Source organism: Condylura cristata, unplaced genomic scaffold (assembly GCF_000260355.1).
Source record: "Condylura cristata isolate star-nosed mole 26May11 unplaced genomic scaffold, ConCri1.0 scaffold00017, whole genome shotgun sequence".
Taxonomy (NCBI): domain Eukaryota; kingdom Metazoa; phylum Chordata; class Mammalia; order Eulipotyphla; family Talpidae; genus Condylura; species Condylura cristata.
In genome coordinates this window covers 28,498,863-28,511,457 of record NW_004567118.1, presented here as the reverse complement: position 1 = coordinate 28,511,457, position 12,595 = coordinate 28,498,863, and the positions used below count along the sequence as shown (strand labels likewise).

The following is a 12,595-nucleotide window of genomic DNA, read 5'->3' as shown; positions in this document are numbered from 1 at the left end:
CCACAAGGCAGAGACAAATGTCAGATTTCCCTCGCCATCTCCCCGTCCCCTCACCCCCAACACACACACACACACACACACACACACACACACACTCCTGACACAATGGCCGGGTGGGGCTCAGGGACTGGCTTCCTCTGCGGAGATCTCAATCTGAGTCCTTAGTTCCCGTCCCAGAAACACAGGAACAGACACGGAGACCTGGCTTTACACTCCTTGTTCCAAGGGGCAGGCAGGACAGACTGAAAACAGAACCACTTCCAAAGATTAAGGTAAATTAAGGGGGAGCAAGAACGGAAGGGGGGAAGAGTCCCTTGGTGCGATTAATGGGCTGGTTCACATTCAGGCAAACAGGTTGGAAGCCAAAGGAACATGCTGTCTTGTGGGGTGTGAGAAAGATGGCCAGATACACCATCCTTAATCCCTTGGCCGATACAGAGGTGCCTAAATGCCCATGTCCTAGGCCAGCTCAGCCCATGCCTTGACTCCACATCCTCACCCCGGTCCATCCACCCCCTGCTCCGGCACGCCCCAATCCACACAGCGGTGCCCACGTAATATGCACAAACAGAACAGCCCACCCTCCACACCTGGATTTCAGCCTTTCCCTGCCCTGCTAACCTCTTGAGACCCGGGATACAGGGTCCCTCACATCTTCCAAAGCACCAGTGTGCGCATGTGGAGTGTGGTGCAGTTTGGGGGGGTGTCCGGTTGGGAGGAGGATCTGATTCCTGTTTCCTGCCCCAACTCACTCAGCCCTGGGAGGTGACTGAGAGTGGAGAGGACTCAAGGGTGAGTGTTTGGGGCCAAGTACCTGGGTCCCTGCAGTAAGCCTTAATTGGGGGAGGGGGTAGGAAGTAACCACAGGTAGTTAAGAGGCGGGTGGGATTGCTGACAGGGGCTCGGACTGGGGAGCAGCTGGCTTGTGTGGGGCCACTGCCTGGGTCACCTCGATAAGGGGCTTCCTGCCAGAACACAGAGGCCATTGAGCTGTAAGACTGAGCTCCTTTAGCCCCCACCCCGCATCATTTCCTAAGAACCCAATCTGGGTCCTGGAATCTGACTCCTGTGGACTTTGGAAGGAAGTTTGGGGGTACCCTCGCCCCTAACCCTCACCCTATAGCCTTCTTAGTTATAGAGGCATGGGAGGAAGGGAAGCCCAAGCCCTGTGTCCTGGCTCCACTCGACTTCGCCTCTGCCTGGTCTCCCAATCATCTCTCCAGGCATCCTGGCAGCACCCAGGCGTCCACTGGGGCCTCTGTCTATGAGCAGATGGGGGGCCGGGGGCAGGTAGGGATAAGAGGATGGGACAGGAAAGACCATGCCGGGGCCTTCTGGTCTCTTGGGGTCAGAGGCTCCAGGAATCTTCATGGCAGGAAAAGGAGACTAAAAATAATCCGGAAAGGGAGAGTCCGGAGAGAGGAACTGGGAAATGGGGGGGTGGAGAGCCAGTTGGAGCAGGGAAATAATGATGCATCCCTCAAAGCCCAAGCCTGGGCATGGTGTGAGTGCACGCTGCGTGCACACACACACACATACACACACCGTACTCCACATACTTAAGCCATACATGCAAACCTCTACAACATGAGCCACAAACACACACCACATAAGGCCATCATGCAGACCCATGGTGGTGGTGTCAGCAAGCTGAAGTCCTCTTACTGGGGACAGTTCTCTTATACCCCAAGTCCACTTGACTGGGTCTCTATGTAGGTGCCTCCACCCCAGCTTCATTCTCTCCCCTGGCTTGGCTTTGGCAGAAGTCAAAAGATAGGCTGGCAGAGGGCCAAGAAGCTTGCCAGGTGGGTCTAGGGGCTATAGGGAATGAGAGGAGGGGCAAGAGGTGGGTGAAGGGAGAGGAAGTGACCAGCCTTCCCCCCAAGCCTAGTGTATTTGCTTGCAAAAGATTTCTGCTCAGAGGTTTTAATTTAACCACAGGATGGGGGCTGAGGGCAATGCTGAGCGAGTGTCTCTTTATCCCTTCCTCTTCCTCAGGGAATGACTCCAGCCTACTATCTCACTTCTTCCAAGAGATCAGAGGAAGATGTCAGCCCAGTCTCTTCCAGCAGCAACTCCCCCTACCCAGAAACCCCCTCGGATCATCCGTCCCCGCCCCCCTTCACGCACCCGGGCTGCCCAGTCCCCAGGGCCCCCCCACAATGGTTCTTCTCCACAAGAATCTTCCCTCACCCCCAATGATGCATCTACCCCAATGTGCACTCCCATCTTCTGGGAGCCCCCAGCCTCATCCCTCAAACCCCCTGCCCTTCTGCCCCCTTCAGCATCTAAAGTCAGCCTTGACTCCCAGACTTCACCAGATTCACCTTCTGGCACCCCCAGTCCAGTGTCCCGGCGCTCCATCTCCCCAGAGCCTGCACCCCGATCTCCAGTCCCCCCACCGAAACCCTCAGGGTCACCCCGCACACCTCAGCCCCAAGTCCTGGCCCCTGATAGTTCTTCCTCAGGCTCTTCTTCAGCCCCAGGCACTGTGCGGAGACTGGCGGGCAAGTTTGAGTGGGGGACTGAAGGCAGAGAACAGGCTGTGGAGCCCGAGCCTCAAGGGGCAGTGGATGTGAATGGGGAGAGAGACATTCCCCAGGGCTTCCTCAATGGGAGTGGGTCTCAGGATAACGGGCCTCCTGGTAAGTGTGTCAAGGGGCTGAGGTGGGTTCAACTCAGCTCATCTTCTTTGCTTTCAGTATTTTAGCACTGGGTACTTTTAGGGGCTAGCTTTTCAAAAATGACTTTAATATTTGGGGCATCTAATTTTCACATTTCTAGAGATTGAAGAGAGTCAGGGTTGAGTTGCTACATGCCTGGGATTTGACCTCAGTGTTCCCGTAGCTGGATAAGCTAAGGGGAGGGAAAAGGTCTGGGAAGGCTAGGCCTTCTCCTGAGGACACTCCTGTCTCCCACAGATGCTGCCCTGGTCTGCCCTCCCTCCTGCCCCTGTATCTGCCATGGAGCTCGGCCTGGCCTGGAGCTCCGTTGGGTGCCCGTGGGGGGCTATGAGGAAACCCCCAGGGCCCTCTGCCGGGCCTCCCCACTTCGAGCATCCCGCTCCCGCCCCAGCCCTCCAGTTGTCAGCCAGCCCCCAGTTGTTCTCACATCCTACCGGTCCACTGCTGAGCGCAAACTCCTGCCGCCCCTAAAGCCCCCCAAGCCAACTCGAGTCAGGCAGGACACCACCATCTCTGGGGACCACCCACTGCCAGATCTCGATCTGCCATCTGAAGATGGAATCAAAACAGGTACAGGGGGTGGGGGGGGGCGTGGGCCTCTGGGCTGGAAAAGGAAGGAGTTGAGGTGGAGTAAACCCCAAACCAATGAACTACAGCTCCCAACAAGCCCTTTTTGTTCTTCGCCAGTGCTGCTTTTGGGCTGACAGGAGTTGTAGTGTTTATAGCCCTCTGGAGAGAGTCCTGGGGTTCATAGAGGTTTGTTCTCTTAACTTTGGGTTCTTTCTCCAGGGGACAGTCCTCGTGAAACTCCTCGGAATGTTCCTCCAGCAACCATGGAGGGAAGGTACCAAATACCTCCCCTTATCTCACTCCCACCTGAAGGCCTGCAAACCTCCAGTTCAGTTAAATCCTAACTCCACAAAGTGCAGTGAAGGAGCACTGGGACTCTAGACACTAGTAGTCCTGGTTTCTTTCTTTCTTTCTTCCTTTTTTTAAAGATTTATTTATTTATGCATACAGAACTGGGGTACAGGCCAGAGGTGCAGGGGCGGTGAGAAGATTCATCAGATGCTGAATGAGAACAGAACAGGCAGATCAATGAAGTACACTGGTGAGGGGAGCAGTGAGCGAGACAGGAGAGTTCTGCTGTGCCATGTGGGTCACCTCCGGTGCAGAGGATCGAACTCGCACTGAAGTAGCTGCAGCGAGCTTGCAATGCTGCATCCTAACCCGTTGTGCTACCAGGGAGAGCCTGGTCTTGGTTTCTACTCCCAGTTCGGTCCCTTATGAACTGCATGGCCTTATCCAAGTCACTTAACCTTCCTGGGTCTCAGGTCCTCCTCTGTGAAGTGAAGATAAGCAGACCAACTGCTTCACAGTGCAATCAGAGTGTGCTATTGTAAGGAGCCGTCCTTCGTTGTTTTAGTTCCCTTCCCTCACCTTGAGCTTCCATTGCAAGTATTGTTTGCAGATCCATTTGCAAACCATGCATCTCTTCTGTGTCTTCTGGGCTTGTTAATCATTTTAGGTTCATCATTGTTATCAAAGTTTAACCTGAGCTCATTCAGTTGTTCAACAATTTTATTCATTTATTTATTTTTAACTTGGGTGAATGGGTAGTGATGTGATGATCAGAAGAGTGGGGGAGTAGAGCGGTGTAAGAATTTGGGTTTGGATGGAAAAATGCACAGAATGATGTAAAAATAAACATATTATTTATTAAAAAATAAGAATTTGGGTTTGATCATATTGAGTTTCACTGACGCACAAAAAGGACATTCTAGACAAAGGTTGCTATGTGAGTAGAGAGTAGAGACTTGTACATTAGTACCTTTGGTACACATTAGTGGAGATAACAGATCAGACTCTCTTGGTACAGGGTCTTCCATAGGACAGGGACATTAAAAAAGAAAGAAATTGGTATTTGATCAGGGTTCCTGCATACAACCTGCGTTTCAGGTATGCACTCCCTTATACTGTAAGGTAACAGCACCCCCTAAAGGTGTGTAACAAAACTGGCTCTGGGGGATTCCCCTTGCTCTTTCCACAGGGAGGAGGAAGGGCTGGAGCTGCTGAAGGAGCAGAACTGGGAGTTGCCTCTGCAGGATGGTGAGCCCCTCTGGACCTGCGGTGAGGGAAGCGTGCTGTGATGACTAAGCAGTGGGCAAGGTTTTGTGGTACTGGATTTCTGATATGTGGCTTCTGCTCTCCAGAACCCTTGTACCAGACCTACAGAGCTGCTGTCCTGTCAGAGGAGCTGTGGGGTGTCGGTGAGGATGGGGGTCCCTCGCCAGCAATTTCTGGGGATGCGCCCACCTTCTCACGGCCCCCGGGACCTCGAAACACGCTATGGCAGGAGCTTCCAGCTGTGCGAGCCAGCGGCCTCCTGGACACCCTCAGTCCGGAGGAGAGACGCATGCAGGAGGTGGGCACACCTGGGGGCGGCAGGAACGCAGGTCTAGGGGAGAAGCATCTGGACCGGTAGGCGTGGAACTTTCCACGACTCCCTGCCCTCCGTGCTCAGAGCCTGTTCGAGGTGGTGACTTCTGAGGCTTCCTACCTGCGCTCCCTACGGCTGCTGACTGACACCTTCGTGCTGAGCCAGGCCCTCCGGGACACGCTTACGCCCCGGGATCACCACACCCTCTTTTCCAACGTGCAGCGAGTCCAGGGAGTCAGCGAGCGGTCAGTGGCGTCCCAGCTTTCTCCTTGTGCCCATTTAGTGCCCCATTCTTCCCTTCAGCACCCAGGGGAACTGCCCCCTCCATGCTGCCCCACTCCTTCAGGTTCCTGGGGACACTGCTGTCCCGTGTCCGCTCTTCCCCCCACATCAGCGACCTGTGTGATGTGGTGCATGACCACGCCATGGGGCCTTTCTCCGTGTATGTGGACTATGTGCGCAACCAGCAGTATCAGGAGGAGACGTACAGCCGCCTAATGTGAGTGTCCTAGAGGGGGAGCCACGGGAGGAAGCTGGGGAGCCGGAGTGGAGTCCGGCTGGGCTGAGTTGGGGCATCAGGGCGATGCAACCACCCTGGGCTGCTACTGCAGGGACACGAACGTGCGCTTTTCTGCGGAGCTGCGCAGGCTGCAGAGCCTCCCGAAGTGCGAGCGGCTCCCGCTGCCGTCCTTCCTGCTGCTGCCCTTCCAGCGCATCACGCGGCTCCGCATGCTGCTGCAGGTACCCGCCCCGCGCCGGGCCTGTGCCCCGCGCCAGCCGGGCTGGAGAACTCACCCAGTCATTTCTCTTTCCACCATGAACACAGAAATCCCCACATCAGGAGTCCTACCTGGGCCTCTAAATGCAGGACCTCCCAAGCCCTACCTGTCGCTGCGCAGACATTTCAAGGAGCAGTACAGGTGCAGGAAAAGAGCCTCTGGCTATAGGCATGAGTTCTAGATTTAGCTCTGCCACTAACTGCTGGGCAGGGCCCTTGTTCTCTCTGGGCCTCAGGGGGAACCTGGTGAGTTTCTTCCACCATAGTTTCTGCCACTGCCTACTGTCCCAATGGGGGTGGTATCCATCCCCAAGGATTAAAACATTGGTTCTTTGCAGGGACAAACATTCTTAGATCTTCCAGTGGTTGTGTTTCTCCAAAGGCCCATGGTACTTACATAGATACACAATATCTCCCTGTGCTATTGAAGTGTTGTGGTGACTTAAAACACATATGGTATCGTAAAGCAATGTACCTCTGTAGACATAATTTTGAAAAATTATGTTTTTCTACTTATGGCAAAATAAAATAAAGTAAAATTTTATGGTGAGAAGGACCTAGGGGGGAAAAATGCCTAAAAAGTTTTCTTGTGGGGTAGTACTGGGGAAAAAAAGATTGAGAAATACTCTCATGGCAGAGTAGAAACTTCTCCCTCAACCAGGTTACCCAATATGAAGAGTCCACACTAGATTATTAGTGTCTTTATGTCTTATCCAACTTCATATATCCCCTGTGTGGATGACATAATAGTAATAATCACAGCTAATCAGTACTGGGTGCTCTATTCTAGGCATGGTTCCAAGGGCTACACATCTCTCAAACTTACCAGGAGGGGAGAGACTATTGTTGACCCCATATTAGAGATGAGAAAACTGAGGCACAGAGAGGTTAAATAACTTCCTCCAGGTTGTACAAATACTACTAGAGGGAGACAAAATTGAAATCAAAGCACTATTCACCATTGTGCTATACTGTTTATACTAATTATTGTGTTAACAACTATTAAAATAACAAGCAATCTTTTTTTTCCAGGATTTACTATGTGACAAGGACTATGCTAAGTAGTTTATGTATATTAACTTTTGGATTTTCAAAACAATGCTATTGGTATTCTAGGTAGGTGTTATCCCCATTTTACAGATGGGGAAACTGAGGTTCAGAGAGGCACCATGACTTGCTTATTATGCAGATGGTGAGTGATCAGGTCTCTCCTCATTGAGGCTGGTCCCCCAACTTTGTGAGCTCCAATGGAGCACTTTGCCAAGTTAAACAGGGTACTGTCCAAGCTGTAGCCCCTGCAGGACAGGGGGCCCAGTCATCTTTCTTTCTTGTCTCCAGAATATCCTGCGCCAGACAGAGGAGGGGTCCAGCCGCCAGGAGAATGCCCAGAAGGCCCTGGGAGCTATCAGCAAGGTGGGCAGGAGCGGTGCTGGGGGGAGGAGGCTGGGGGTACGGAGACATTCAGAGGTGCAAAGGAAGCAGGTGGGTGACATGGCTCCCTGTTCCCAGATCATTGAGCGTTGCAGTGCCGAGGTGGGGCGCATGAAGCAGACAGAGGAGCTGATCCGGCTCACACAGAGGCTACGCTTCCACAAAGTGAAGGTCAGTCCGGCCCATCTGGCAGCTACCCCCCTCATTCCCCACACTGCTTGGAGAAACCAGAACTTCCTCCCTGCTTCCTTGCAGGCCTTGCCCCTGGTCTCCTGGTCGAGGCGCTTGGAATTGCAAGGGGAGCTGACTGAGTTAGGGTGCCGGAGAGGAGGCGTTCTCTTCACCTCACGGCCTCGATTCACTCCCCTCTGCCTGCTGCTCTTTAGCGACCTGTTGCTCATCACCCAACCCAAGAGGTGAGTCTTAGAGAGTGTGGGGAAGCCCCGGCAGGGGTGGACAGGAGCAGACCAGTTGGACCTCTGCTCGCCTCTGACTTTTTTCCCTGGGCAGTGGGCAGCGACTACAGGTTTTGGACTATGCGCATCGTTCCCTGGTCCAGGCTCAGCAGGTTCCAGACCCATCTGGACCCCCTACTTTCCGCCTCTCCCTTCTCAGCAACCACCAGGGCCGCCCCACCCACCGGCTACTCCAGGCGTCATCCCTGTGAGTTGTGTCTTCTTCAGAAAACACCCTTGAAACCCTCACCTGACCTCTCAGAGTCATCGTCCTCCCCTATCTCTCTCTCCTTTGCCCTCTAATTCCGAAGCCCTCGTGGGCTAATTGTGACTCTTCTTGGTGTTCCCACTAGATCAGACATGCAGCGCTGGCTGGGAGCCTTCCCGACCCCAGGACCCCTTCCCTGCTCCCCAGACACCATCTATGAGGACTGTGGTGAGTGTGCCAAAGAGGGGAAAAGGGAGTCCTCAGGGGAACATGGAGGAAAAGCTAAAAAAGGTGTTGATCTCACTGTGTCACCGCTTCCTAAGCAGACTGTTCCCAGGAACTGTGTTCAGAGCCTTCGACACCAGTCAAGACAGAGCCACGGAATCTGGAATCCAGGGGTCCCCTCAAACACTTGCACAAGAACCCTGAAGGTGAGAGGGCCTTTTATTTATTTATTCAGTAAATGCTTATTTTGCACCTAGGGCTGCTCGCTGTTCTAGGTGAGCAACTGAACACAAGGCAATTCTGGCACTGTTGGTGTGAATATCCTAGCAGAGGAGTAATAATAAAGAAAAAAAGATGACTAAGTAACTTGTAGAATATATCTGAAGGTAAGAAATGTTATAGAAGCCTTCCCTGGTGTAAGAGGCTAAAGCCACTTCAGCATGAGTTTGATCCCCACCCCGAGGTGACCCACATGGTGCGGCAGACCTCGCCTGACCCGCCCACTGCTCCCCTCAGCAGTGTACTTAGTTGCCCTGCCTGTTCTGCTCACACTCTGTCTCTGGTGAATCCTCTCACCACTCCTGCACCTCTGGCCTGTACCCAGTTCTGTATGCATAAATAAATGAATCTTAAAAAAAAAAAAAAAAGAAATGCTATATAGAAAAGCAAAAGTGAAACAGTCAAGGAGGTCAGGATTGGGAATTTAAAACTTAAAATAGGGAACTCTGAGTGGGCTTTCTGTTCCCTGACGTGAGGCCTTCAAATACAGGGAATGTGAGGCAGGAGTCAGTGCAGAGACCCTCTGGACAGTGTGTTTGAGGAACAGTAAGGTGGCCAGGGTGGCTAGAGGGAAAAGAGAAAAGCAGATGAGATCTTGAGGTAAATGGGCCCAGAACACATCAGTCTTCATAGACTCCTAAAGGACACACAGCTCCCATTCTGTGTGAGATAAGCAGCCATTGCAGGGTTTGACAGGGGTGTACCCCACCCTCTTTGATGCTGCTGTCATCTCCACACTAGTGTCTGATGACCTTTCTACCAATATGCAGACTTCTCCACTAATTCCCACACCCACCCTGAGGCATTTGACTCTTCAGGACCTGTTCTTACCCCAGCCCCACTTGGGTCTCTCCCCAGGCTGGCTGAAAGGACTTCCTGGGGCCTTCCCTGCCCAGCTGGTGTGTGAAGTCACAGGGGAACATGAAAGGAGGAAGCACCTGCGCAAGCACCAGAAGCTTCTTGAGGCTGTGGGACCCTCTTCAGACACTCCCAGTGCCCCCCCACCTTAATGGAGCCTGGAGAGGAAGCACAGGTTGGGACATCTGGCTGTGGAGAGGACAGAACCCATTCATCCACTGGAATCGCTGTCAGTGGAAACGCTACCTCTAATGGCAACCAACAGGGAATGAACTTCAGGACAGGGCAGCCGATGAAAATGGGGCCGTCGGACCTCACACATCTGGGAGAATGAGGATGGCTTGCGGGTGTTGCCAGTGGAGACAGGTTTAGTACAGAGCAGCCAATGGCTGGTGAGCTGACTGAGCCCCTGGCCAGTGAGCATCCCTGTTATGCTCACAGCTGAGGAAGCAGAAGCTAGGTCAATGCAACTGAAAAAGCCTGAGTTGCAGATAAAGTCCTAGAATAAAAGAGCCAGCAATTGTGAACAGGAACCCATCCAGTTGAAGAAGACGGGTCCAGGTGGTCTAATGCCCCTGCCTGGCTCTATAGCAATCATGGATGCTGCCTTTTGAGTCTGGGAAATGTTCAATTCTATTCCCAGGGTGCCTTCTGTACCTTCTCAAGACAATTCTAGAAGAATCCACAGTGTCTTTCTCAGAGGATTTGTGTATCTCAGTTCCTGTCGGGAAGTCGATTGATTCTGCTGAACTTGGTGTGCGTGCATGCTTTTCTCCCCTCCCAGATGGTTTCTTCCCTACCCCTCATTTTTCCTATTACTCTCTCCAAGAATGACACTCACTGAATTCCAGAGGACAACATGCTTGGTGTGGCTTTGCAATCAGAGGCCAGAGCAGGGGATGAGACCCTGGGTTTTGGGTCTCTTGGAGACCCATAAATAGGTCACACCTATTTATTGAGTGTTTTCTATGTGCCAGGAACTCTGTATCTGGGGATACAGAGAAGAAAAAGACAAGGGATTTGCCTTCAAGGCGTCTATATTCTAGGTTGGGGTGGGGATGGGGAGAACAATAACAAGTAAATTAACACGCCAGGGTTCTATGACGTGGAGGAGAATGTTATGGTACAATCCAGCAGCCTGGCAGAGCAGCCCAAGGGACTGAAGCTGGCCAACAGCTGGGGCCTGAGGGTCCTGGAAGGTCTCAGGCCCTTCTCCTTGCCCTACAGTTTGGCCTCCACAATCCCTGTCCACAGACCCTCCAACATGAGCTATAATCAGACTTGACTGGCTCTGAATCCCAGTTTCAGGTGAAGAAATGAGAATTGTGGATCATGAGCTGGCTGGTAGTCAGGAACTTTCTTGCCTTATCCTGGTTCTGTCACAGAAACACTGGACCAGGCAGTGGGGAGAGAAAGGAGAGCCAGTGTTGCTGTCCAAGAGTCTGCTTCAGGATGAGAAACTGCTCAGGTGAGGGATGCAAGCAAGGTAGAGCAGACAGTGAGGGAAGCCCCAGGTATGGCACAAAGCCTTTCCCATATCAGGTCATCACACCTTTTCTTCTGCTCATGCATGGCAACTTGCTCAGGGTAGAACCTGCCACACTGACCTCAGGAGGTGCAGAACTTGGAAGAGGGAGAAAGGCATTGGCATTTGACATGTTTATGACTTGGAGAAACCTTCAATAAGTGTTGGTAGAACTGTATTGAGGATCTTCAGGGGAGCATGTACTTAATGGTGGTTTCCAAATGGGTGGGGCTCTTTGGAAAGAGTCTTTGAGATTAGGGGTGGGTTCTGCTGGGAACTGAGGTTTGTAGATCAGCTGCAAGATGTGAACGTGTTGGATCAAGCGTAGCTCCTTGGGGAGTTTGGAGATGCTGGGGTGCAGGGCTACTGCAGGCTGGACAAAAAGACAGGGCAGGGTCGATTACAGCTGGAGCTCCAGGATGCAGCTGCACTGAGAAGACAAAAAAAAAAAAAAAAGAAAGAAAGAAAGAAAAAAAGACAGCTAGCAATAAAGGTTCTTTACAGAAAAGTCGAACATCTATATATTTAATTCAATTCAGTTCTACTCCTATTTCTTATTAAGAGTCTTATGCTCTACTGACTGAGCAAGCTTTACCTGTAACCTGTAAATGTTCCTTCCCAGCCCCTCAGCCTTTTCATATGGAAGCCAATTCATATGTTCTAATAGTGGGATAGTAGGGAGATAAGGTCTAAATAAAAATTGTTTGTGGGACAAGAGGCATATAAAATACAACCATACGGTCCAAAAGTGACTGACAAAATGGAGGGAAGCGATGAACATTTTCACAGGGTTAGGAACGGCAGGCCCCAGAGGTGCCTGACCTGGCAGGTGGGGAAGCTGGGTCCACTTCAGGAGTCTCTCCGAGGAAGAGTGCTCTCCGGTCACAGGGCACTCATCCTTCTTTGCCCTTCTGTGGGTTCTGGGTTACTGTCGCCCTAGCGACTGGACTGTCGCCCAGTCCTAATAAGGACTGGTGAGCCGAAAGGTGTTGCAATCCTGATCACAAGCAAAACGGAGAAGTGAAGCACCCCCTTTCTCCAACAACCCCGCTCCCCTGCTCTTCTCTCTTTCTTGCCTGCACTCCACTTCCTGCGATCCTTTCCAGAGCCCTTCAGCTTGGTGCTCTGTCCATTCCGCAAGGTTTCTCCTCTTCTTTCCCCCTTGGGTTTTTTTTTTCATCTGCTGGTTCCCCGCCAGCCCTGACCAGTTCACTGCTGGTGAACCCTCCGCCCCTCAGCACCCGAAAGCGCCTCAAGATAGATCAAGCTGAGCAAAGGAAGAATCCCAAGAGGTTACCCTCTAAACCAAGCCGGTCGCCCGCCACCCGCGGGGGCGTGGTCAGGCTCCTCCCAGCCGGTATTTACCCGACAGGCTGGGCCTCCAGGGGTATTCCTCCTCTCCCCCGGCAGTCCTCCCTCTCGCTCCTGGCCGTCACGGGGTCGCCCAGCCACTGCTCAACTTTGTATTCGCCCCAGACTTGCAGAGGTTCGGGGCGGCACCGTTAGCTGGTTGGTTGGCGCGGGGTCCTTCTGGATCTGGAGGATGCTCACTCTGAGCGTCGGAGGCGTGGTCGGCGTTCTCCACGGGCCCCTATTACACAGCGCTGTCAGGGTTAACCTTCTGTCATGCTAAACTTCAAACTGCTTTGCCCCACTCACTAATTTCTGCCCCCAATTTCCTCCCCCCCCCCCACACCTCTACCCTGTAACCC

The 12,595-nt window shown here is 52.6% G+C and overlaps 1 protein-coding gene across 2 annotated transcripts; it reads left to right on the top strand.

Moving 5' to 3' along the window:
* Positions 1 to 760: 760 nt before the first annotated feature.
* On the top strand, positions 761 to 10,409 carry ARHGEF15 (Rho guanine nucleotide exchange factor (GEF) 15). Of its 2 annotated transcripts, none has more exons than XM_012725976.1 (15): positions 761 to 792; positions 1,999 to 2,645; positions 3,474 to 3,528; positions 4,735 to 4,793; positions 4,898 to 5,109; positions 5,209 to 5,369; positions 5,471 to 5,623; positions 5,736 to 5,865; positions 7,241 to 7,315; positions 7,412 to 7,504; positions 7,589 to 7,749; positions 7,844 to 7,996; positions 8,142 to 8,224; positions 8,323 to 8,427; positions 9,359 to 10,409. In XM_012725976.1, the coding sequence occupies exons 2-15, from the start codon at positions 2,048 to 2,050 to the stop codon at positions 9,508 to 9,510; spliced, it is 2,190 nt and encodes a 729-aa protein (XP_012581430.1). In that variant the 5' UTR covers positions 761 to 792; positions 1,999 to 2,047; the 3' UTR covers positions 9,511 to 10,409. The 2 variants fall into 2 exon arrangements, with proteins under 2 accessions (XP_012581430.1, XP_004684667.1); XM_004684610.2 differs by lacking the exon at positions 761 to 792 and adding an exon at positions 2,922 to 3,254 and having other exon boundaries at positions 2,026 to 2,645.
* Positions 10,410 to 12,595: the final 2,186 nt, after the last annotated feature.

Coding starts and splice junctions, on each gene's coding strand:
- ARHGEF15 (XM_004684610.2), top strand. CDS start 2,048: ATGTCAGCCCAGTCTCTTCCAGCAGCAACTCCCCCTACCCAGAAACCC. Junction 5,624..5,735: donor GAGACGTACAGCCGCCTAAT/GTGAGTGTCCTA, acceptor CTGCTACTGCAG/GGACACGAACGTGCGCTTTT. Junction 7,316..7,411: donor CCCTGGGAGCTATCAGCAAG/GTGGGCAGGAGC, acceptor CCCTGTTCCCAG/ATCATTGAGCGTTGCAGTGC.